Below are 25,775 nucleotides of genomic sequence, written 5' to 3'. Positions count from 1 at the left end.
AGTACGACTGCTGCTGTAGGGAGCACGGGAGCGTCACTCTTCATCACTGCTATCTACTCTTGCTGGGGCTTTGCGTAACCACAGCGGCATAGAATGAATAATAATTGTTTTTTTTTTGAGGGGGTGAGGAAATGGCGCAGTATCTGTCTCATATATCGTTGGACACCTGAACCACGCCGTAAGGGAAGGGATAAAGGAGAGAGTGAAAGAGGAAAGGAAGAAAGAGGTGCCGTAGTGGAGTGCTCCAGAATAATTTCGACCACCTGGGGATCTTTAACGTGCACTGACATCCCACAGCACACGGGCGCCCTTAGCGTTTTTCCTCCATAAAAACGCAGCCGCCGCGGTCGGGTTCGAACCCGGGAGCTCCGGATCAGTAGTCGAGCGCCGTAACCACTGAGCCACCGCGGCGGGAATAGAAGGAACAGCCGAGACGAGTTTGCAGAGAGGAGAGCGTTCTTTTCGGACGAACTCTACAGCTCTTCGTTGAAGAGCGTGTCAACGTCGGGCCCCCACAGCTCGAGCAGCTCCTTCCACAGCGCGGCGGCGCGCTCCCGGGTGCGCGTGGCGAGCTCCGGCAGGCTGTCCAGGATCTCCAGGCGGAGCACCGCGGACAGAACCCGGAACCGGTCTCCCTGGTGCAGCTGCGTGCAGGACGCCTGCAGCCAGTCTTCGAACGCCTCGCAGGCGGTGCGGAAGTTCTCCTTCATGTCGGCGATCAACTCTCGCCGAGCTTCGGCCATTTCGTGGCGCAGCTGGTCGCGCTCGCAGCCGCCCTGTTCGGTCTTCAGGCAGGTGCGGCAATCCTCGAGGAACTGGTTGTACCTGTCACGCAGCGGAGGAGAGGGCGAGCAGTGTATAGACGTGGGTGTGATAAACGATGCTACAGTATGTGCATTGAACATTGCACATCCTTTCGTCGCCGCTCTAGAGTAAAGCTCCTGCAATCAATCAATCTGAGGTCAGCTCTCTATCCACACATATTCCCAAAAGAAAACTTATGCTCCTTTCACACAAGTAGGAGAGTAGCCGTGTGCCTTGTGGCATCGGAAAAGAGGCGTTCTGAAAACAAGATGGTTTGGCTTGGTTTGCGGTAGTTCAACGTCACAAAGCGACACAGGCTATGAGGGACGCCATAGTGAAGGGTTAAAGAATTAAGTTGGGCTAGTTGGTACTTTTGATCCACAGACTGCGACATATTACTAGCGTTAAAATACAAAGGGCAAAGAGCAGAAACACACAGGACAGACGCTAGACAGACGCTAGGCTCTGTCCTGTGTGTTTCTGCTCTTTGTCCTTTGTATTTTAACGCTAGTAATATGTCGCAGTCCGTAGTGAAGGGTTCGGGATAATTTGGACCACCAGCGTTAAAGAACCCCAGGAGGTCGAAATTTTCGGAGCCCTTCCTAACGGTATCCCTCATAGTCTGAGTCGCTTTGGGACTTTAATCCCCCCCCCCCCCCCCCCCCCGAACCATCTTGCTTTCAGAACGCCTCTCTTCCGATGCCGCAAGGCACACGGGTACTCTCAAACTTGTGCAAAAGGAGCATAACTTTCCTTTTGAAAACATGTCTCGATAGAGGCTGACCTTGATTGAAAACGCGATGACAAAACATGCGAAGACACTCGGGTGAATAGTAACTATAAATCATCTTATAGTTAACGGTATTTCATTCTGTGATTTCGCACAATAACATTGAATGGTGCCAGCGACTCAAGGTGGCAGTATCGAATAAACATAACTGATGTGTCCATTTCCAAAAGCAATCGTACTGCTGCTACCACATCAGCGTCCGCTTTTTAGTGCGAGGAAAAGTGTAACAACGCCTGTGTAGTGTGCAATGCCAGTGTACGACAAAATAACCTCAGGTGGTAAAAACTAATACGGAGGCCTCCGCTGCGTCGTTTCTGATTGCTTTCATGCAGCTTTAGGGCGTAAAATTCCAGGGCCATACACACGAAAAAGTGGTACTCTCGCAAAAATAGGAAACCTGCTGGTGAACTGTCTTTATAGGCTGTTTGCTATTAATCTAAATAACCTAAACAGTGAAATGCCTCCTTCGGCAGAGTACGGCTGACTGAAGAAATGCTTGCGAACCTTCACTGCAGGGAAGAAAGTTTCTAATTACTTGCAACGTTCAGAGGATATTTTAATAGGGGTATATATACAGCGCGTATATGACGCAAGTCGGCCGGTACGGAAACAGTAGAAAGAAAAATGCATGCAAAAATATGTACTCGACCGTGTACACACTGAGAAGCACTCGCAGTAAGTAGGCCTACATTCGTGAAATGGGCTGTTAAAATAAATAAATATACAGTCTACGCAACATGCACATGGCGAAATACGCCAGAAAGAAAACAGAAAAGGAGTCTGCAGAGACCATGGACAAAATAGACAGGTTAGACGAATAAAAGGACCAAAACTACAAAATAAACAGAAAGTGCAGGAAGGAAAAAGAAAAGACTGCGCGCAGATTACAGATGGACCAGCAAAGCCTAGAGTTGTACTTGTATTTTCTAATACAAAATGGTTTGGTTTATCGTTTATGGGGGTTTTACGTCTCAAACCGACTTAGGCTATGAGGGACTGTCGCGCCAATCAGCATGAGGCCGGCACGATGAAGGAAATGATTGATTTACTGGCTGAAGTATGAGAACGTATGGATGACGTGCAGACGCCGGCACGAGGAGGGAGCTCAATTCAGCTGCACTTCGGCGTCAGCATCTTCGGCTGTTGGTTCTGCTCCTGCGGCGTAAGGCCCCTGCTGCTGCTACAGTTGACCCCCCCCCCCCCTCCCCGCTAGTGAAGGAGTCCGGTGAAGCTAGGAGCCGGAACGATACTTTCCGCTTCTGAGGAGTGACAGGGAAAGACGGCGGAGGAGGGCAGCCGGCTGGTTATGGCAGAGAAAGCACACATGAAGGTCTAGTGGGCGGGGCATCCTCTGTGAAGGCTGGCTTCAAGCGGTCGATTGAAACGTTGTCAGTGCGCCCATGAATGTCGACGACGAAGAACTTCGATGTTCTTTCGAGTACACGGAAAGGGCCGTTGTAGGGGTGCTGAAGTGGCTTGCGGACAGTCTCGGCGAACAAAGACGTGCGTGCAAGTCGCTAGTTTGGATGGAACATGTGAAGACGGTCGGAGATGTGGCGGCCTGAGATGGCGGCAAAAATAGCGGAGATGCGTCACGTAATCGGTAGGGTTGGGACTTGTAGACGAAACGGTAGATTCGGAAAATTCGCCAGGAAGACGCAGGGGTGAGCCGAAGACAAGCTCTGCCGGAGTGCAACGAAGATCTTGTTCTGTGTAGCATGGAGGCTGAGCAGAACCAGTGGTAGGGGGGCAGTCCAATGGATGGTGTCGAGTTGGCCTTTGAGGGATGTTTTTAGCTAACGATGGAAGCGTTCGATCATACCATTGGCGATGGGATGGTAAGCAGTGGTCCTAATTCGTGAAGTTCTAAGTAAAGTCATAAGGTTATTGAAAAGTGAAGATTCAAACTCGGCGCCACGGTCAGTGGTGATGGTCGAGAGAGCCCCGTACCGGGAGACCCAGCCGGCGATGAAGGTTCTGGCGATTGTGTCACTGGTCGCGTCAGGCAGAGGGAACGCTTCGGGCCAGCGAGTAAACCGATCGATGCAAGTAAGAAGATATGACTGTCCAGCGGAAGGTGGACAGGGACCCAAGATATTGATGTGCATGTTGTCAAAACGGGCTGACGGCGGAGGGAACGAGCCGAAGGGAGAGGTCGTATACCGCAGTGTTTTAGACTGCTGGCAAGCCAGGCAGGCACGGACCCAGACGTGCACGTCCTTGTTGATGCCGGGCTAGACGTAACGTTTTGTGAGAAGATGCTGCGTGGAGCGAATTCCGGGATGGGACAGGCCGTGGAGGGCATCGAAGACAAGACGCCGAAAGGCAGAGGGGACCAAAGGGCGCGGAGTTCCGGCCGACGTCCCGCAGATATGGGGACGGGCCACGAAGGGAGGAGAATTTCACGGAAAACCAGCGAACGAGGGTTCTTGCGAAGGTACATGACTCGAAATTCGGCTGCACTTCGGCGTCTTCATCTTCGGCGGCTGGTGCTGCTCCGGTGGTGTAGGCCGCTGCTGCTGCAACAGGATGCCGTAGTAAAGGGTTCCGGAAAATTCGACCACCTGGGGTTCTTTAACGTGCACCGACATCCCAGAGTACACGGGCCTCTAGAATTTCGCCTTCACCAAAATTCGACCGTCGCGGCCGGGATCGAACCCGCGTCTTTCGGGTCAGCAGCCGAGTGCCATAACGACTGAGGCACCGAGGCGGCTAGTACGAAATGTGGGATACACTGGTATCCCTCCTTCCACGCGCGCGCTCTTCCGGAAATGTGGAGAGAAGGCACCCCTGCGACTCAGCTCATTTCAGCCCCAGCACTGCTGTGACATACGGCAGCGCGCTGCCTACTGCGGAGAGGGTTCCACGCTGAGCATGTCGGCAACGATTTGCTCTTAGGATGGCATCGACTGAGGAGATAAAAGGAGGAACTGGTGCGGGGAACGCTCTCTCTCTCGCTGCTGGCCCGCACTTGCACTGTCCCCGAGGAACCCCTTCATTGCCCGCCGGCCGCCGAACCAACGCCGGTCGACATCAACGATTTGGTGAGCTACTGAAAGTCTAGTTTTCTGATAGAACATTCTTCCGCAGTGTACTTTGCCTCGCGTTAGTGTAATAAACTATATCCTAGCGTGCTCTGTCGTTGCCTATTTCGTCCGGACCTGTCGTGGCTGCGACTCTGCACCCCGGGTTGGGGAAACGTGCTGCGTAATAGTAACGCCTGCGTGTAGCTGGCACGGAAGGCCGGCTGGACGCAGAGTGACAATATCTTGGCGCCCAACGTGGGGTGAAGTAGGCAATTGAGCAGTGAACTTTGTACGAGCGAGCGACTACCGTCGCCCTAACAAAGAATGACAGCTGATAGGCCCGACTTTAAGTCTTACTTCATGCTGTCTGACCTAGTGGCACAGAACCAGTGCTCCCTACTTCACGCGCCTTTGGAAGGGTTTGGTGTTGCAAATCTTGGGCGTTGCACGCGGAATAGCCGAGGGACATCCCCTGACGCGTTGGCAGGACTGAGGCCTGGTATGGGGGGCTCCACATCGGGCCCCTCGCCGCTCCGCGGACAATGAAGCACTGAGGCCTCATCATTGGACGCCATCAGCGGCTTGCGCCCAACTCCGAGGGCGTTAGTCTGCAGTCTTCCGAGGTTGCTCTTGCAGAACGTAATGCAGGTTATGCAGTGTCTAGCGGGTATGTTGCAAAACAGTTTGCAAGCCCGGCCCAGGCACCACGTGTTAGGATAGACTTGCCTACCTACGCGGGGGACCATGACAGTACGGGAGCAAATGAGTACCTCGACCGCGTGCTGCATTATCACCAAGAGACAGGAATCGCAGACGCCGAAATGCTCGCGCGCGTTGTGCCTGTTTCTTTCACGGAGCAAGCGGCTCGCTGGTACCGACTATCCAGCAACCGAGCGAGGACAATGGTGGAGTTCTGCACAATCTTCCGCGACGAATTCCTTTACGAGTGGTGTTTGAGGAGAGAGCTGGAGCTCCGCACCCAGCACACCGACGAGTCTCTGTTAGAGTACGTCCGAGCGATGGACGACCTTTATCGCCTCGCTGACCCTCGCGCCAGAAACACAGAGAATGTGGACCGTGTCACGAGACAAGCGCACCCGACTTTCACGGCCTATCTGAGAGGAGTCAGATTCGGAGATTTGGATGAGCTGGCTGCCTAGGCGAAGCGCATTCAGGGAGACATTCTCTCTGCGCGTGCGTATCGGCCGCCACCGCCCGCACAGCTGTCACCTGAGCCGCGCTGCGCGTGTGATGGCAGCTCAGCGCGCAGTCCACCCAGAGCTGAAGCGTCAGCACAGTTTGCTGACGAGCGTGTCCCAAGAGGTTGGAAGTTGTCTGGCCTCGCTTTCGACCCATTCAGCCAACGCGTTGCGAACAGCACACACTGCCGCAGAGCTGAAGGAACCTAGGCGAGATAGCGAGGCCGACACGCGGCCGCGCGAGTGGCCCCTACCGTCCGCAGAGCGAGTTCGAGACGACCGACCGGAACGGGGCGACCAGCGCCTAGCTAGTCGGGGCCCGGGCAACCGTTGCTGCCCATGCAGCCAGCGGGGGCACTGCACCCCGCGGATGTGGCCCTCCACCCGCTCGTGACCAAACATGGTCGGGAAACGGCCAAAGCCGCCAGTGATCGACCTTCGATCCCGCGCGGCGTACACAGAGAACCCCAGTTTGCTAGCGCCTTTGGCATGTCGCGTAGGAAGTTCTGTTGACTTGTCCCGCGCCGTTCATTGAGCTAACGATAGCTCGAAATAAATTCACCGCGTTACTCGATAGGGATCAAGCGCTACTTTGTTCGGTGACGAGGAGTTAAACCATTTCCGGGAGAACAAAATCCCGGTTGAGAGAGTGCGATACCACTTTTCACCTGGCGAGCGGCACAACGCAGCCAGGAGGTGCAGTTGGAATAGTGGTTAGCTTGGAAAGACGCGTGCGGCGACAACGCCTCGTTCATCTTCCCTGTTTATCCGTTCCTGTAATACTTGGGCGAGACTTCCTAGCCTACACAGTATTGCGAAAGACCATAAGATGCGGACGCTACAGGGAGCGCACGTCAGGCGCCTTGAAGCTTTTAATATAATAATTGGCTTTTGGGGGAAGAAAATGGCGCATATCTGTCTCATATATCGTTGGACACCTGAACCGCGCCGTAAGGAAAGGGATAAAGGAGGGAGTGAAAGAAGAAAGTAAGGAGAGGTGCCGTAGTGGAGGGCTCCGCAATAATTTCGACCACCTGGGGATCTTTAACGTGCACTGACATCGCACAGCACACGGGCGCCTTAAGCCCCAACTCGATGGACGCATCCTACGCGTACCGGCTGAGCGTCTACGCGCACGGGCGTACGCTGGATCTTGTCTGCGCATGCGCAAAGCGAGACGCGCGCGCAGGCGCGCGCGTTGATAGATATCTGTTGATGTCAGATATTTTCGGCCCTGGCGGCGCGCTGGCGCACGCGCCGGATGTGGCTCGCTGGTTTGTGGCCAATGAGAGGGCACAGTTCCCGCAATATCCGGAATGAGCCCGATTTTTTTTTTGTCAACGAGCTGCGACCGCCCCCTGCGCAAACATGTCGTACCTAATAAGCAATGAAAAATTAATCGCTGCTGTTGAGAGGCGCCGCTCGCTGTGGCTTGCCAGCCACAAACACCACAAAAATAAGCTCGATGTTGCTGTTGGTTAAAATAAAGACCTGAGAAAACTGCACTGAAATACGTGCCAGTTTGAATGAAAAGCTACTATTAAAACTACAGTTCAGTTTATGTATTACATAACTTGCCTTGCTACTTTCAAAATCTAAAGATTTCAACTGGCAGTCTAACTGGTTTGGCCAGTTCCAATCTATGAGGTCTAGCAACAACGTGCTAGCGCGCGCACGAGCGCGAGTCACCGCCAGGCTATGGAGGTGCACAGCACTTGCGACGCCCGTCGCGACGCGACGCTGGGCGCACAGGCGCTCTGCGCGTACGCGTAGGATGTGCCCATCGAGTTGGGGCTTTAGCGTTTTTCCTCCATAAAAACGCAGCCGCCGCGGTCGGGTTCGAACCCGGGAACTCCGGATCAGTACTCGAGCGCCCTAACCACTGAGCCACCGCGGCAGGGCTTGAAGCTTTTCGCGAAAGCGCCTGCGGCGTCGCAGACAACTCAGATTTAAAACGTGGCGCGAGCGGGGTGAGACCGTGAAAAATTCACCGCGCCCGCCCGAGAACCAGGAGGCGAGCGGACCATCGCCGCTGAGAGGGCAGAGAGAAGGTTTCCGCGGTAGAAAACTGCTCTGCCGTGCAGGGAAGGTCAGCGCACGCCTTGTTGTCGGAAGTGAACAGCATGTCGGAAAGAGAGAAGGCACCGTTGTCATCGCTCCTCTACGAATACAACGCGACATTCACTGACCGCCTTGACCTCACTACACTAGTCAGGCACAGAATAGACACAGATGACTCACTGCCTTGGAAGGGAAATCCTAGAACAATTAACTTGGCTAAGAGAAAAGCACTGGACAGCGTCTTAGACGAACTTATCGACAATGGTGCTCTTAAGAGGTCTAACAGCCCTTGGGGCTTCACGGTAGTCTTAGCTCCAAGAAAGACGATGCTTATCGGCTTTGCGTGGACAACCGCAGACTGAATGAGTTTACGATAAAAGATGCGTGCCCTCTACCAACCATTCCTTCCCTAGTGTCCAACCTAGGTGGGGCGAAGTACTTTACAACGCTCGTTGCTAGCCGCCGATTCTGTCAGGTCGAAATGAATGGGTGTGATAAGGAGAAAACGGCTTTCACTTGTCACAGAGGCCTTTTCCAATTCAAGAGAACGTCTTTTAGCTTGGTAGGAGCACCGGCTACATATCAGTGCCTAATGGACCGTGTTCTAGGAGATGCGAAGTGGCAACATGCGCTCGCGTACCTGGACGACATCGCGGAGTACTCGAAAACACATTCGAAGAACACCTGCGCCACTTCAGGGACGTCGTAGAGAGGCTGAGATCTGCGGGAATCATTTTGAACCTGAGGAAGCCACAGATCGCCGCTACCCGAATAACGCTGTTGGGGTTCGATCACGATTGACAGAGGCCGCATTCTGCCGTGCGATGATAAGCTTGAGGCTCTGGTAAGTTTCCGCCGCCCAGAGATCTAGCCGGTCTCAAACGCTTCCTGGTAATGGCGAGCTTTTATCGCCAGTTCATTCCAGATTGCGCAGCTCTGCAGGCGCCTTTGACAAAGCTTTTGAAGAGAGGCGAGCGCTGGAGCTGGGGTCACGATCAAGAGGATGCACTGCGCAGCCTCACCAAAGTGCTCGCTGACAAGGCTGAGTTGCAGCTACCCGACCTAAACAAGAAGTTTGTGTTTCAAACCGAAGCAAGCGACCTGGTCTTAGGAGCAGTGTTGCTTCAGGAGCATGAAGGCGTTCTCCGCCCGGTAGCATTCGCGAGCCGTTCGTTGATGCCGGCAGAGAGAAACTACTCGGTGACAGAGAAGGAATGTCTCGCGATAGTTTTTGCTCTGCGAAAGTTCGACTACTACGTCGATGGGATGGCATTTGTGATCGAGACGGATGACAATGCGCTCACCTGGATGATACGACTCAGCGAGCCGAGCGGCCGCTTAACGCATTGGTCCCTGTTGCTGTAGCGTTACGACTTCACCATGCGCTACCGCAAAGGGAAAAACAACGCTGTGGCTGACGCACTCTCGCGAGCTCCTGTCCAGTGCAAGGAAGGTCACGCGACCGACCGCCCGACAGCAGGAGAGAGTGAGGGGCAGACTCGAGCCGTAGCGCAAGTAAGGAGCGCGGACCAACCGTTGATCCAGGGCGAGAGCGTGAACCACGTGGACTACGCGAGTTCCGTGGGGATCGTGTTCAGCAGAAAAGAGCTGCTCTAAGCTCAGCAGAAGGATCCGTTTTGTCGAAAGGTGATCGACGGGCTCCGGGTGCCGGCCGACAGGATCGCCGCGCACACAGTGACAGCTGGTTTTGCTGTCGATGCGGAACACTTGGAAACAGCTGGCAGTGCTGTGAGCGCGATGGATTCGTATCTGCTGGATTCCGACGGCGTCCTGCTGAGGTATATCCCCTCCGAGGACGACACAAACGAGGCGTTCAAGGTGGTGATACCGCGAGCGTTGAGAGCAGCACTGTTAAGCGTGTTTCACGTGCAAGCGAAAATGTCAGCGAATCCTGTCGCCGCGCAGTAAAAACCTGTTTCGACCCGTCGCGGCGGCTCGGCCGGCCAGAGCGTAGGGTTTCCTAAAAGTTGTAAATTTTTGCAGTGACAGCGCAATAGCTCCGCCCTCTGACCAATGACTGCACGGCGGAAAAGGCATGTGACAAGAAGAGGATTCGTGCGGGAAAGACAATGTTTGTTTACTACACGTACTTCCGACACGCACGTACGAACTTAAAAAAAGATATTGGCATGAAAATAAGTAGTTGTTAATATTTAACAAACAAGAATTCTTTATTTCTTAGCAAAATTTCCGCAATCTTGGAAAAAAAATTGCATCAACATTGTTCATGTTGATGGTTACAAACCACCGGAACCAACCGCGAGCTCGTATTCTTTGCCAGCAACACTGGGATTCGCCGTGGCAGTAAACGCTCTGAAGCGACGCATGTGAAACGGAACCTTGCGAAAAGGATCGCCGCGCGGAGCCGCTGGTCGCTCAGTTCGCTCAATCGCTTGCATGTGAAGCGCCCTTTACAATAAGTTGTGTCGCTTCGCTATCTGGCCAGGTATGAAAAGGGACGTAATACGCTACGCCCGCTCGTGCCATGTGTGTCTGAGAGTGTATCACCGAGTAGGAACGAGTTCTTGCTAGTGGTCGCAGATCACTTCAGCAAGTGTGCGGAAATTTTCCCCCTCAGAAAGCTGACGGCACGAGGGTTCATGGAGAAGCTGATGGACGTATTTACCAGGTTCGGTTTCCCAGAGCAGTTGATAACGGACAACGCGTCCTACTTCACTGCCAAGGTGTTCGTTGATTCGTGCGCTGCATTCGGCATTAAGCACAAGAAAATGACCACCTATCATGCTCAGTCGGTCCCCACGGAACGATTCAATCGCAACGTTAAGCACATGCTTGTCGCGTACTCTGAGAGGCACTAAGATTGGAACTCCTGTCTGCCGGAGATCACGTTTGCTTTGCGTTATATACAGTTAACAGCTCGACTAGGTATGCGCCGTCTTCTCTCAATCTGGGAAAAGAGCTGCTAAATCCGATGTACCGGATGCTATCGGACAGCAGGAAGACGCCAGTCGCTTCGTCCGCACGAGCTGAATACGCGACGCAGCTGCGCGCTAAGATGACGGAAGCCTTACGCAAGGCTCGCCGCAACCTGGGCACTGCTAGGGCACAGCAGAAAGCACAGTACGGCCGCTCGCACCGGGGTGTTCACTACGAAGTGGGCGACCTGGTGCTTGGACGCCAGTTCGTTCTCAGCGACGCTAGCGAACAGTTTGCGGCCTTCTGGTCGCCGACATTGATCGGGCCGTTCCGCGTGCGAGAGAAACTTTCCTCGATCATTTACAGGCTCGAGGACTAGTGGTCGAAACCGACAGGCGGACCGGTGCACGTATGCGACCTGAAACGCTACGTGCAGCTAGATGAGTGGTTACAGGACACAGCCCGACCCGCGCCGCAGTCGGATAACGAGCGCTGCGATCAGCCGGCGAACCACGCGTCCCGGTATAAGTTGCGCCTTATAGGCAGAAGCAGATCTGCCTGCGCAGCCCAGAGCGAGGGCGCGAGCCGGCAGGCAGTCTCGTCAGGTGCATGAACGTAAGGGCCGCTCATGCCAATCACTGTCACGCAAGACTGACTTGCGTTAACCCTCATGACTCTCGTGAAGGTCGAACAGCGACGTAGCACGCGCTGCGGGAGTTGGATACATGTGTTGACCTTTTCGGCACAGATGGAAAAGAAGGGCACATCAGAGCGACAACGTTCATCACTAGCAACTACAAGGCACCATCACGCTTCGGCAACGCGCCGCGCACAGGGCCCGACGCTACGCCCCTCCCGCGACCTACAGTCGCCACCCTGCTGTAACCAGGCCGCCCTGCTACCTGCCACACCGCATCGGAGCTGCCCACCTGCCGTGGCCCCATCACCACCGCAACCCTGGGCACTCGCCTGCTGACCAGGTATGCCAGGGCCGCCCAACCGCTGCCTCAACTATAGAAGCGCCGCAGCCCTGGCCCCTGAAGCCACCAGAATCCAACACTGAATCCAACCACAGAATCCACAGAATATGGCCACAGAAACCAACTTTTTTTTATTCATAAGAAGCCACCGGCCCTTCAAGCGTTAATGGCTGTGATGCTCCCCTTTTATTTATACCTTTTGCTCACTGACTATACCAGCCAGATTCTGCACACGTTTAAGTTTAGCAATCAAAATTTTCAAATTGCGGATTCCAGAAAACGAAGGCATACTTCAAAGTTAATGCGGCGATTCTGTAAAAAAAGGGGGGTGAAATACGGAGCAAACGTTTACTCTATCGAAAGACGTACTTCATAGAGCGTACTCACCTGCCGTTCAGGTCCACACGGAGCTGATCGCACACCTTTGTCCACCGCGACTCGATGTGCTCGAAGATGGTAGTCATCTCCTCGCTGATGATCATGCGACGAGCCTCTGAGCGTGCATCTGTGCCCTCTTCCTCCTCGGCGATAGGATCCAGGATGCTGTTCAGGATGGCATGGGAATCGCCACCGGCATGTGCCTGCAGTGCATTTAAAAACATTTGCAAAAAAACTGCAAGATTTCGTTAAGGCTTCCTACTCCGGGGTCAATGCCAGGTCTATTCCCCAATACAGCGGTTAGTGAAATTGCACTCGGCTTTCCATTCCGGCGTCATTTTCTGTAATTGCTCTCGTAATGCCAACTCCAGATGCAAATGGTGCCAGCTATATATAGTTAAGGCCGGTTGGGAGAACATATACTGCGTTGCCGAGTCGTGTAGATAAGCGTCATCATAAAGCTTGGAATATTCATCCTCTTGGGCTTGTGGAAAATGCGTGAATTATCTGAATACGCGAAATATATATGGAAAAAGAAGCTTTCGGTGAACGTACATTTAACTTTTGAAGACTAAGGAAAAGAATTGATGGAAACGTTGGACGCTTCGCGGAAGCGGCTCCACCATATCCGGCGGGGTGGCTCAGTGGTTATGGCACTCGGTTGCTGACCCGAAAGACGCGGGTTTGATCTCGGCCAAAGTGGTCGAATTTCGATCGAGTCGAAATTCTAGATGCTCGTGTACTGTGCGAAGACAGTGCATGCTAAATAACCCCAGGTAGCCGAAATAATCTGAGCCCTTCACTGCGGCGTCATAAAAGCCCATAAATCCAACTAAAACCAAGCATATTCACGAGCTGACTGTACAATTGTTGATTCCTGACAACAACAGATTTTGCGAAAACGAATACCTGCACGCACAGCTTGAACTATAAAGGTCTTGCCTGGCTCTTAAGCCATGCTCACCTGCCAATAAAAGCCTGTAAGGCCGAAAGTAAAATATTTGTGCATGGTGCTACCTCCACGTTAATTCCTCGCAGTGTTTCCTCGCTCCGGCTTTTCTTCAACAAAACTACACCAAGTAAGCAGTTCATTCGCAGAGTTCCGCTTCTATGTTCACAATGTAGAAGTGGTTTAACTTGCTTGTTCGCTTCTGCATATATATACCACGGGACTGTATTCTATAACTGTTCGTTCCCCATTTCGTTCTCTGTAATTGGTTACTGAACTATATACGCTTCTTTCAAGCGTCTGGGGGAAGCGAACCTACCATTGGGCGGTTGGTGACCGGACTTCACCACTACGTAGTTGCATATCGCAGCCAATGGCAGCCATTGATGAGATCCGGTCGCCAACCACTTTCAATGGTCGCGTCGCTTCCATGCAACCGAAGTTTAAAAGCCGCGGGTATATCTTAGTGATCAATGACAGAGGACGAAATGAGCAAATCGAAAATGGACAGATTATGTAACACGCCACCAGCTGTCTCAACGAAGAATAACGAATTCCTAAACGTAAGGATTTCGATACGGAAAGAAAATCTTTTCAGGACGAAAGTGTCCGCTGCGGCCGGCGTTATTTCCTCTACATATAACCTAATTATTTATCTTAGAAAGTGAAGCTCACTAAAGAGCTAATTAATTAGAGCAATCAGCTCGTTAGTTCGGTCAGAAAGTCTCATGGTTAGTCACTTTCAAAAGTAGCGAACACATAGTGGCCGATTACTATCCTTTTCCTTGCACCAAGTGACGAAGTAAAAGAATGCGCGCAATGTGCTCCAACGGGCCAGGGTGTTTTAATTGGGCGCCGTACACCTTGAACAGAGAGTTTTTAAACGGGAGTAAGCTGTCCTCTAGTGGACTCCCTTTATTAAAAGGGAGTGCATTAGACTTTCATTACTCCCATATAGGCGTTGTGTGTAGAGTGTAAGCGCTGCAACATGTCATCAGTGGACGTTGCGTTTGCATCGAGCTTCCTGCTCGCTCCTGCGCGCAGTTAATGACGGCTCTGCGCGGAAAAAAAGGGCTCTGCTTCATTGCGCTGCAAAGCGGAAGCCAATTAGTTTTACTACCTATCAAAATTTTATCTGGCATCATTTTGTTCATGGGCTGCGTTTTTATGGAGGAAAAACGCTCAGGCGCCCGTGTGCTGTGCGATGTCAGTGCACGTTAAAGATCCCCAGGTGGTCGAAATTATCCCGGAGCCCTCCACTACGGCACCTCTTTCTTCCTTTCTTCTTTCACTCACTCCTTTATCCCTTCCCTTACGGCGCGGTTCAGGTGTCCAACGATATATGAGACAGATACTGCGCCATTTCCTTTCCCAAAAAAACCAATTATTATAATTATTATTCATGGATTCGAAGTGACCTAGGCACAAACCACCAGACAGTTAATTAAAAGTCAACAGAAAATTTGGTTAAATAGCCACCTAATTACAATGGTTTTTCCAAAACTACATCTGCTGAAGGTTGTTCTTGAAAATATTTCCTTCCGATTTCAAAGTCGCTGGAAGTCGATTTATCTTTAATAATAATAATTGGTTTTTGGGTAAAGGAAATGGCGCAGTATCTGCCTCATATATCGTTGGACGCCTGAACCACGCCGTAATGGAAGGGATAAAGGAGGGAGTGAAAGAAGAAAGGAAGAAGAGGTGCCGTAGTGGAGGTCTCCGGAATAATTTCGACCACCTGGTGATCTTTAACGTGCACTGACATCGCACAGCACACGGGCGCCTTGTCGTTTTTCCTCCATAAAAACGCAGCCGATTTATATTTCGATATGGCGGTAAAGTTCGCTGAACACCGCGTATAACAATCAATTTCAACACCTGGTAATACTGCGATTTTGCTCTTGTACTCCGTATCTAAATATCTATTCATTCAAATTTAGCCAAGTAAAACCTGCTTATAATGACGCTCTTTTGGTAAGATATCAACGTCATTATCAGCATGACTACGCCCACCGCAGTGCAAAGCGTCTTCCATGTCTCTCCAAATAAACCTGCCCTTTGCCATCTGTGGCCACTGTATTCCCGCCAACTTATTATCTCAGCCAACCATCTTACTTTCTGCCACCCCCTGCTACGTTTGCCTTCTCTTGGAATCCACTCCATTACCGTTAACGACCAGCGGTCTGTTGCCACCGTATCCCCGCAAAGTTTTTTAATTTCATCTGCCCACCTAACTTTCCGCTGCCCCCTGTTACGCTTGCCATCTCTTGGAATCCACCCCGTTACCGTTAAGGAGAAGCGGTTACCTTGCCTTCGCATTACTTTCCCTGCCAAAGCCCATTTCTTCCTCTTGATTTCGACTAGGGTGTCATTAACCCGCTTTTGTTCCCTCACCTACTCAAGACTCTGCTAGCTTCCGGTCTCTTAACCCTTTTCGTTAACCTCCATGCATGCTTCTACCCCATAGGTGAATACCGGTAAGATGCAGCTGTTATGTTAATTTTTCTCTTGAGGAATACAGGCGAGCTGCTCTTCATGATGTGAGCATACGTGCCATATGCGTTCCGCCCCATTCTTATTCTTCTCATGATGCGGATCAGCGATGACTGCTTGCCTTATGTAGACGTCATGGCAGGTAGTTACCGCTACGCTGGGTGCCAGATTTGAAAGTTTCAAACTTTCCCTTGAAACGCCTCCTTTTCGAAGAGAAGCTTTGTAAGCACCATCAACATTGTTTCACTTTCACCAAAAGGACCAGTAGTCATTGCATGACACAAAAAAATGAGACTGGCACTCTACGGCGTCAACTGCGGGGACAGTACTAATTACCCTATGCTGGAGGTGATTTAAGCGGCTGCTGTTTTTTACAGGGTTCATTGGCGCGTAAGCAACCGAGGTTGTCTTAAGACAACTGCACGTTTATTGTACGTGTTGTTTTCCGTTGAAAATTCATGTTTCAGCGTCACTATAACGCCTTCAAAATGTTGGGTCCGTGCTGTAAATTGAAGGAAAATAGTTCAATCTTATTCTGTGAAAATACCACCAGCAAACCGACGGCACGCGTACATCGCCACTGCTGAAGGTTCTGTGTAAGTGGCATACTCTAGGTATTGAGTGCAGTTCTAAGTTTAGTAAGAAGGTTACCAGCTTTAATTCTATCACTTATTAAAAAAGCTGCCTATCGAAGAACACAAGAGAAAACTTCCGCCCGTGAAAACATATTTCTGTAGAATTTCTGTGCAAGGACTTAGAGCAGATTTTCTGCAGTATTGTGTTGTTCCTTAGAGTAGCAAAAGAACCACTACAAAATCTACAATACTAGTGAAAGTCAGTCACTGCGAGAAAAGAAGAAAATATTTTTTTTTTCGAATTTCGGGCACGATTCTATAGTTTTTTTTTCGACTGGGTTTGCAGTCGAAGAGGCCTGTTTTAATGAAAGCTCTTCGTATCCGAAATTCATAGCCTTCTGGGCAAAAACATGGACGGCATTCGTCTACCGGAGTTATAAACAGTATAAAGAAACGAAGCGTCAACTTTTCCTGTTAAAAAACATGTGCGTAACTTCCGCAGAAAAACTTTACTCAAACTGTTGAAGAACTGATAGACGCAAGGATGTGCACAAAAAAGTGCGCACGTGTTTGTAGTGACGATCAATGTTCTGTTCCCTTTGAGCCGATGTACACACATGTTTAGAATGTTTGAGGAGCGTGCTCTTCAGTGCTTGAGCGATATCTGGAGTTTGCCTCTGGGTTCGCGATTAGCCTGGCTGAGCGTGCTGCCATAGGCACCTAATTTAACGCGTGTTTTCTGCTTTCACATAATGCGTTAGATATTAGAACACAAAGATCACCATGGGGTATTCGCCTACGACCGCAAAATATATATTTTTATCGCGCAAATATTGCTTTCTGCATGAGAGGGTTAAAGAACAGAAGGGGCAGTTCAGAAGCAGGGTCTGTCATGTCCAGGAGGACCCGACCACAGGCGTTAGAGCAGCATAAACCCGGATACTCCTCAACGCCACGTCCTCACGGCGAGCTAAACCGCAGGGAAGATTGAATCCACGCGGTGGAATTCAAGCACGCGTGGAGCGGCAGAGTAATTCCTTTTTAGACACTGCGGTAATTTATAATTCAATTTCTTTGCTCATGTTTTTCGGTTTCAGTTTCTTCCGCCGAACGATGGCTGTGACGTGTAGTTCAATTCTACATCAGTGATGCGCGGAAAAACTACAATATTAATGCTGATCCGTAGTTTTCAGACCCTAAAGCCTTTAAAGCAAAACTCTTCAAGATCTATACAACGAACGCCGAGTTCGCTGTTATATTGCCGTTTTTCCCTGCCGCACGTGACGTAAAGTTCTACTACACGTCACAGCCATAGTTCGGTTGATGAAACCGAACCATTGTGAAGAAAATTTCAATTGAAATGTGTTTAATGGTCGTAGGCGAACACTACGGGGCGCTCAATGAATAAAAATCTCTAAGGTATCTTTGGAAAGAAGAAAACACGCAAGCGAAAATGCGGTGTTTATAAAGTTATTTAACGCCTCGGATTTCAGAGGCCGCCTTTCGCTTTGCGCATTGTTCGCTGCCGGCATAGCGTTGCTTTATAACTAGAGGGAGAGCTGGCGGCGCTACAATTCAGCCTATGTGCATAGGCGCAGGAATGCCGGGAAGATGACGTTTCCTACTTGACTTAGCTAATCTTGGGCATAAAAAGTGGATTTAGCCGTAACAATACGACTCTTCTCGAAGTAGTCCTCGAAGAAATGGTGTAAAAGCTTCCTTATTACCCTAATACACAACTTTCACTTGGGTTAAATCTATTGAAGAAGCGAAAAACGCAGTATTGAATGAATTTAATTTGCGCAAAGAGGTGAGAATCGCGTTCCAACTACTAATTTTGAGGTAGAATCCACGCTTTCGGCCTGACACTAGCCAAGCCAAGAACGAAACCTCGTCTTCCCGGCATTCCCGCGGTGGAATAAGTGCTGTTTAAGAAACACGCATAGGTGGTGGCGCCAGCTTTCCCTCTAGGTAGTATTTAGAAACTACGGCTGCCGGGGCCTCAGCTTCTAACAGCCGAAATAGCACTGCGTCAAATACGATGCGCGCAGCCACTCACAAATAGTGCGTCCGGCAGCGAAATAGGCGCGCAGCAACAGCCGGCCACGGAAGGCGACAAAAGGTAACGGACCACACTCCGCTCGAACCGAGAGGCCAACGGCAGATGTCGCTCGAACTTTCTAGAGAAGTTCGTCGACAAGCGTGCCATCACAAATGATGCATCAAACTCGTCCGACGCGGCAGCTTCACTGTGCCAGCAAAGTTAATGTGCACGTACACGAAGCAGCGAGGAGAGCGGCTGCGCTGCGGGTGGTGACGGAGTCGGCGAGATTGGCATAGCGGGAAAGACGCTCTCGAATATGGCGGCTCGGGAAGTGGCAGCCATGGCGCGAGGCGTGTCCCGGAGCGCCTCGAACAGCGTGTCCCGCACGCGGGCCAGCGCCTCGTGAACGCTGCGCCTCCTGTCGGCGGGCGAGATCCGCGAGGTGTCAGCGCCGTTGAAAACTTGCTGTGCTGGGTACCCCTCTTCCCTGCGTGGTACAGTGCCAAAGATATGTTATGCGATGATGCAGACCCCATTAATTAGAGAACAGCGATTGATGCATGCTTATACCCTGCGTCGTGCAACCTTAACATGCCGTCGTGCTACCGCAGGAGGAGGAGGAAACAGGTGAAAAGAGAGGAGTGCAGAAACTCTGTCATTAAAAGGAAAACAAACAAAACACTATTATGACCACATGATTGGATTTAAGTTATACACATTAAGAGATATAATTAAGCGGACATGTGAAAGGAACAGTGACAAAAGAGCCAGAGTCGGCTGTATGCGGAAAAATCTATCCAAGGAGGTTCGAGTGGACGGTTCCATTTGTACAATGAATTACATTTTTCACGAAAAATAATACTTCAATAAATTGCTCATTAAAAATTTCTTGCTGATGGCGGGAATACCAAACTGGAGAGGCCGCACTCATTTGACATAACGTGAAGTACATAAGCGCTCTTCCGATACCGCTGTGTGATGGCGAACTTGCGTTTTCGGCTACAGCGGTAGCTCTGGCATAAAGAACTAGAAGCGGAACAGTTTGGTGGAGATACAATAGCTGTATCTTACCGGTACTCGCGTATGGGGCAGAAACGTGCAAGCTAACGAGAAAGACTTCAGCTTAAGTTAAGGACAACGCAGCAAGCCATGGAAAGAACAATGATAGGTGTAACGTTAAAATACCGGAAGCGGGCAGAGTGGGTGAGAGAACAAAGGTAGCTTAATGACATCCCAGTCGAAATCAAAAGGAAGAAATGGGCTTGGACAGGACATATACTGCGAAGGTAAGGTAACCGCTGGTCCTTAAGGGTAACGGAGTGGATTCCAAGAGAAGGCAAGCGTAGCATGAGGCGGCAGAAGGTTAGGTGGGCGGATGAGATTAGTGAGTTTGCAGGCATAGGGTGGGCGCAGCTGGCAGAGGACAGGGTTAATTGGAGAGACATGGGAGAGGCCTTTGCCCTGCAGGGGGGGGGGGGGGGGGAGGGGGGTAGTCAGGTTGATGATGATCATGGTGGTTATGCACTGAACGACACTTTAGCACACACTTAGTTATCGTGACGCCATGACAACACATACGCCACAAAATCAGTGTTCAGTTGCGGGTATGTGCGGCTTCAACTCATTTTTTCTTATCGACCATCCATATTGTAAGCGCAGGGCGTGAACGTTCAGTTCAACTGGCGCCTCTGTGGGAGCTTTTGTCGTGATGTCCAGTCCAGCGCATGGCCGGAAATTTTAATCAGACTTCTCTTCTTTCGCTTTTCCTGCAGTCCATTCTGCGTCAGTTCCAGTCAGTACAGTGCGCTGTATCTACCTCGTCACGTCTGTAGCCACCAAATACGCACGAACCGGCTAAGAAAATTCCAGAAGCCACAGCTTCAGCCAGCCAATCAGTGGCTAACTATTAAAGCATCCCGCACTGTCTGGCGTGATTGCTCGAGTGCCGTCATATACCGTCATATACAATGACGTTTTAAAAATTCGGCACGGAATCGGCGGGTGCCAGTTGAAGCCGCCACTTCTTTACGCCAGTTTTGAGCCAGGAGTAAGTTACACAGGCTTCAAAAGCGAACCATTTACTCAATTTCTGAATGCAGAATAAAGACCAGAGCATGGTTTCGATGTAATTAAAAACGGTACCGCGTGAAGGAAGCCAGCGGTCGCCAAACTAGGAGATTGTGGGTTCAGATTCAGCCGGCAGCATGTTTATTCTTCTGCTTTCGAACCAATTATCTTTCAGCGATAAAATATGTACACTATTATTCCCTTACTGATCAACACCGCTATTAAAACAATTATGTACATTCCCCTATGCTTCTTGGTGCTGTAGACTGTTGGCTTCCTTCATATGTGTCATAACAATTCCCTCATTTCCATTCCTTTGTCTGCTCAGCAGTACCGTGTATTACATGCAGTCTGCAGTTAATGGTGCCAGCGTGCAGTTCCCGCTGCGTAACTGTGAGCATGGCTACGGTGGAAAGAAAGAGCGCGGAAACAACGTCAAGTAACTACAATGTGCAGAGGTGCTTTCGGCGTTTTCTTTTACCTTAGAACAGCGTGTAGTCAAAGCGATCCCTGACTGCACAATTCTGTTTACGCAATTAATATGAATGCACAGTTCGAAGTCGCGCAAGTTTTAAAAACATAACAGTTAACACTGGTTTTGAATGAAATAAAATTTTACGCCTTGCATTGGAATGCCTGGCATGCTTTTAAAAAATTAAGCCTTTGGAAACTTACTTGCTGCCGTCCTCTATGCTGACGTTTCCTTCATCTTCGAAAGCCTGCACTGCGGACAATGAATGAGCAAAGTATTATGAATCATTGAAGCAATGAAAATGCGATAGAAGGAGTCGGTCACCCAATTCACTCAAATTTCTGCATGGGTCGAGCTCCAAAAGCACATCTTAAAACGACGGATGTATAAGGATCCGTGTCCAGGTAAAATGTTAGTAGCTGTCACCTTGCACCGTTATAACAGCAGTCTCTTTTTCGCCCCGTGGTATAGCGGAAAGGAAAGTTAAAAGTTGTTTATCACTTCACAAAAATAGTATCAGGGATGAGCAGCATATATACAATATAATACTCTGCACTTCCTTGCTCATCTCCGAACGAAAGAACAGGTTCCTCACATTGCTCGCAGCATCGTTCCAATTTGCAACGGGCAACGTAACCACTAAACCATTATAATTAGAGGGTTGGGTTATGGGAGCTTAACGTCCCAAAGCGACTCAGGCTATGAGGAAGGCCGTAGTGAAGGGCTGCTGAAAATTTCGACCACCGAGGGTTTTTTAACGTGCACTGACATCGCACAGTACACGGGGCTCTCGAATTTCGCCTCCATCGAAATTCGACCGCCGCGGCCGCGATCGAACCCGCGTCTTTCGGGTCAGCAGCCAAGCGCCATAACCACTGAGCCACCGCGGCGGGTTATTATAATTAGAATCGATGCTTTGAATTATATTAGGCTATCGAAAAGGTAAGTCGGGGCGAGCATTAAGCGGCACCAGAAGAGGCAATGTTAGTATAGTCGGATACAATTTAAGTCTGCAGTGAAGCTCACGACTGACTCACAGATTTCCTTCACGACAAAAAAGTATAGCCCGTTGTTAAAACTTTTCTTGTAACCTAAACAAAAAACTAATCACAAGGAAAATAAAATTATTGAAGCTAGAATGTTGATACATCGCTTCTTTAATATATTCAAACGTTAAAAAGCTGATTTCGTTTACTATTACAATGGGCCAGCGGAGTAATACAGTACGCCGCGGACCGTGGCCCAGTGTTAGCAACTGCTGTTTTTTTTTTTAAGTTGTATCCTACTATAGATGAGCAGGATTTTGAGGCCTGCTATCGGCGTTATTCGGTTTCGCTCGCTACATCCGGAATTCGAAACTTGTAACAGAGTTGAATGAAGCAGGGTCCTCTCGGTCCAAAAATGCGGCTTGCACCTGATGGATACAGGCCTTAAGGTGCGTAGAGGCATGACTTATGGCGTTGAACGTCATAAAACAACGGGTGGGCAACGGAATAAAGCGTAGTGAAGGGTTCCAGAATATATTTTTTACCATTTAAAGCTCTTTATCTCTGTGCTGTCAGCCTGGTTCCAAAAAAAATTCCAGGGGACCACCAAAGATGCTGAGAGTTCCCGCACGAGTTAGTCACTTTACTGGCATATGAGGCAGTTGAGCATCTGCCTTAGCAGACTTGGGATGTAACAGGGTAGAACTGGGCTATATAACGTGTGTGGTCGTGACTATAAATCACGCTGCTGTGCGATTGAGTGACAAGCCACAGCAGATCCAGGGGTATTACAGAGGGGCTGCCAAAGCCCTGCATCAGTGGCTTTGGGGGAGGCTTAAATGTTAATATATCCTGTTGTGCAGTGTGGGTGATAGGTCTGTGCGCTTGGGGAGGCGGAACGTCATGAAATTACCAATGGCTCTAACACAATAGGCGCTGTAGGAGAGGCGCGACCAGCAACGCTCGTTCTGAACAGTCATGTTCTATTTGGGGATTTTTGCGCAAGGTCAGCAAATGTAAGAACTTAAATCGTCTCAATTCTTCAAACTGACGGAGTTTTCAAGCTGTTGCAGCGAATAAAGTCCCCAAACGGAAATTTTTCCTCCAAAAGATGGAACTTTCGCTTACGCCAATGGGCATCAGGTTCTAAAACAAAATCTCTAGTTTTGCGCTGGCAGAGATAATTTGCGCTGGCAGTGATAGACTCAGTTTGAACCGCATCGCTGCTGCGATCGAGAAGCCTCACTGAATTCTGAGGTAAGCCTGAACTAGAGTGGTGCCATAACGCTGGTGCAAAAAGACGATTTCTAGCTGAGCACGCGTTCCATTGATAAGCTATGAGGCTCAAGCAGTCTCGGCAGCTTCGAACCGCCTCCGCTTGCTAATTAGAGCTGACGCGAACTTGCACCCTCATTCGAAGCCAGTGCCGAGTAAACCGTTCCTTTGTCGGGGGTTACGAGAGCAAGCTCCCCGCAACTGCACTTCGTCGCGCTGAACAAACGGATAGCACTGTCCTGTCTACTTCGCCTAGAGAGCATCGCCCGCGGTGAGTGCGTAGCGTCATCCTCCACAAACAGTCAAACTAGTTCGCCCTCGGAATAGGCAGCGAAGCTCTGCGAAAGACAAAGAAAGGAAACGACGGGCTCACCTTATTGCGTCGAGTCGCCGCCACGAAAGAACAAAGCCGGTCGGTCGCACAGCGCTGGCAGACTGCTGCGCGTGGACAGCGCTGGTGCTCTCGCGATGCTCGCGCGCTGCTCGCGCTCCTCGAGCAGGGCGTAGAACGAATAATTGGACGGCGAAGACGAAAACGTTCTGAGAGAGTGTGCGACCGTTGATGATGATGATTACCTAACGCCAAGGTGTCATCTTTACTAGTTTTTTTTTAATTCTTTGAGGAAGCCTGCAGCATGCTTATGCGGGAGGGAAAAAACAACGACTTCACATTTAGAGCTCTGTCAAGTCCCAGGTCAGTGAACCCGAGTCTGTTTTAACAATGAACCCTTAACAAGACAAGAAAGACTTATTAAACAAACTGAACTAAAGGCGACATTCAGTTCTTTTTGTCAGATGTATCACCATCATTCTGAGACACATTGTAAGCCGTCTACAACAGCTAATCTGCTATCTGAAGGTAGGTCATCTGGAGGAAACGCCGCCATTCATAACTTCTGTTTCACTCTTCACAAAACCGCTTGGTGGGTCAAGAATGAGTGGTTCACTGTCATCGTCTTTGCCACATTTTATTTGAATTTCACTTCAGTTTACACGAAACAAGAAATGCCTGGCGGTTTAGCATTACTAGGCACAATATATTGTGCATTAGCACGGCTCTTTGCAGGGGGGGGGGAAGGGAGGGGGGGGCACCACCGTCACTACTCCTAAGCTCGACTGTGGTGTCCACTCACCCAAAGAGCCAGTTATGAGCCTTGATTTCCTCAAAATCAACGGAGTCTAAGCCTTCCGTTGGTTTTGCGAAAAGAAGAGATGCATAACTGCCTCAATGTGTAGGCGGACGGTACCGCCTACTCAAATCGCGACTGAGGTGTCCACTGACACCGTGAGCCAGTCACACCTGGAGTTGCCGGGTTCGAACCCGACCGCAGCAGCTGCGTTTCGATGGAGGCGAAACGCAAAATCGCCCGTGTGCTGGGCGATGTCAGTACACGTTAAAGATCACCAGGTGGCCGAAATTTTTCCGGAGCCCTCCACTACGGCACCTCTTCCTTCCTTTCGGCGCGCTTCAGGTGTCGCCGATATGTGAGAGAGATACTGTGCCGTTTGCTCTCCGTAAAAACCAATTTTCTAAATTTCCAGAATCTTGCGGAATTTGTGGCACAAGTGATTCCCACGACTGTGAACAAATCTTGTATTGCTTTAAAATCTACTCGTCTATTCAGCGGTGGTATTAAGCTTTTCATCTCCTCAAGCAGCGCACAGTGTTGAGGAAGTTTTAGGCGCCATATTTCAAGATTTACGAGTACACTTTCGGCGGCTTTGCTGTAATACCAGCACAACTTGAGTTGTTTCGGAACATAACGTGGTTATCGCTATATGTTCATTATTAGATGCCACAGCAGTTCGTGACGCAGATGTTTCATACGACCGCTGAGCCTTGTGGTCAGTGTCGAATATGTGAATTGTAAGGTCTGATGATGTCGACACATATAACATTGCGAAATTAGCAGACTATTTGCATGGTTGAGCGCGGAATATTGTGTAGGAGCATTCGAGTTCGCTGGTGGAAAATTTGTTGTTGGGGAAAGCAAATTGCGCAGTATACGTTTCACATATCGGCGGACACGTGAATCGCTCCGTAAGGGGAGAAACAGAGAAAACTTTATTGTCAGTAAGAAGATGGTGCTCTTGGGTTTCTTCAGCCGAATTAGGTGGCCGGCAGTTTGTCGGTCGGCGACCTGCTACGCTCTTGCTGTGGCCCGGTACTGAACGTCTGGGTCCGGGCTGGCGAGAATAGCTTCCAATTTAACCCAAGGATCATCCAGTATCAAATGTCAATGAAATCGTCCAGTATCAAAGGTCAATGGTCAAATCAAGGTCGGAGGTCAAAGATCAACTAAAGCTCATGCGTCAATGTCAGAGGTCATGGGTTCCACACCATAACTGTACCACATATGGTCATACACGGCCAACGTGGTTGGGCTGAAGGTCGTTCAAGGTCATTCTGCGGCCTACGCGACGACTACTTTACCTAACGAAGAGAAGCTTTTCACCTCAACATTTTCGGCCACCTGGGTATATTTATCGTGCACTGATATCGCACAGCACAGGGGCGCCTTCGCGTTTCGCCTCCATCAAAACGCCGCCGCTGCAGTCGTGTTCGAAACCCGGGACCTCCGGATCTGAAGCCGAGCGCTCTAACTACTGAGCCACCACGGCGGGTACGTCGCCATTGCATACGCGTTTCTGCTGGGATATGAGTGTGCACAGAGCTCTTTTCTGTAACCCTGCGCGGGGTGTGTCCAATAAAAACATGTGTGTGCTGAACGTACTGGCGGTGGCTCAGTGGTTAGGGCGCTCGCCTATGATCCGGAG

General features: G+C 50.2%; 1 protein-coding gene across 1 annotated transcript; it reads right to left on the bottom strand.

Annotated features, from left to right (window-relative positions):
* Positions 1 to 438: 438 nt before the first annotated feature.
* Positions 439 to 23,824, bottom strand: LOC144093906 (uncharacterized). The gene is made up of 5 exons (XM_077627658.1): positions 23,371 to 23,824; positions 20,940 to 20,988; positions 18,432 to 18,684; positions 12,146 to 12,339; positions 439 to 825 (listed from the first exon to the last, which is right to left on the bottom strand). Exons 3-5 carry the CDS (start codon positions 18,537 to 18,539, stop codon positions 474 to 476), a joined length of 654 nt encoding a protein of 217 aa, XP_077483784.1. The 5' UTR covers positions 18,540 to 18,684; positions 20,940 to 20,988; positions 23,371 to 23,824; the 3' UTR covers positions 439 to 473.
* Positions 23,825 to 25,775: the final 1,951 nt, after the last annotated feature.

The sequence above is a fragment of the Amblyomma americanum genome, chromosome 6 (genome assembly GCF_052857255.1).
Source record: "Amblyomma americanum isolate KBUSLIRL-KWMA chromosome 6, ASM5285725v1, whole genome shotgun sequence".
NCBI classification, from domain to species: Eukaryota; Metazoa; Arthropoda; class Arachnida; order Ixodida; family Ixodidae; genus Amblyomma; species Amblyomma americanum.
This window is presented reverse-complemented; position numbering and strand designations above follow the sequence as displayed.

Excerpts from the sequence above, each read along its gene's own strand:
- LOC144093906 (XM_077627658.1), bottom strand. The coding sequence starts at position 18,539 with ATGGCTGCCACTTCCCGAGCCGCCATATTCGAGAGCGTCTTTCCCGCT. Across the intron at positions 12,340-18,431 it reads CGCTCTCCTCGCTGCTTCGT|GCACATGCCGGTGGCGATTC; the intron begins GTACGTGCACAT and ends AATGCACTGCAG. Across the intron at positions 826-12,145 it reads CGTGTGGACCTGAACGGCAG|GTACAACCAGTTCCTCGAGG; the intron begins GTGAGTACGCTC and ends GCTGCGTGACAG.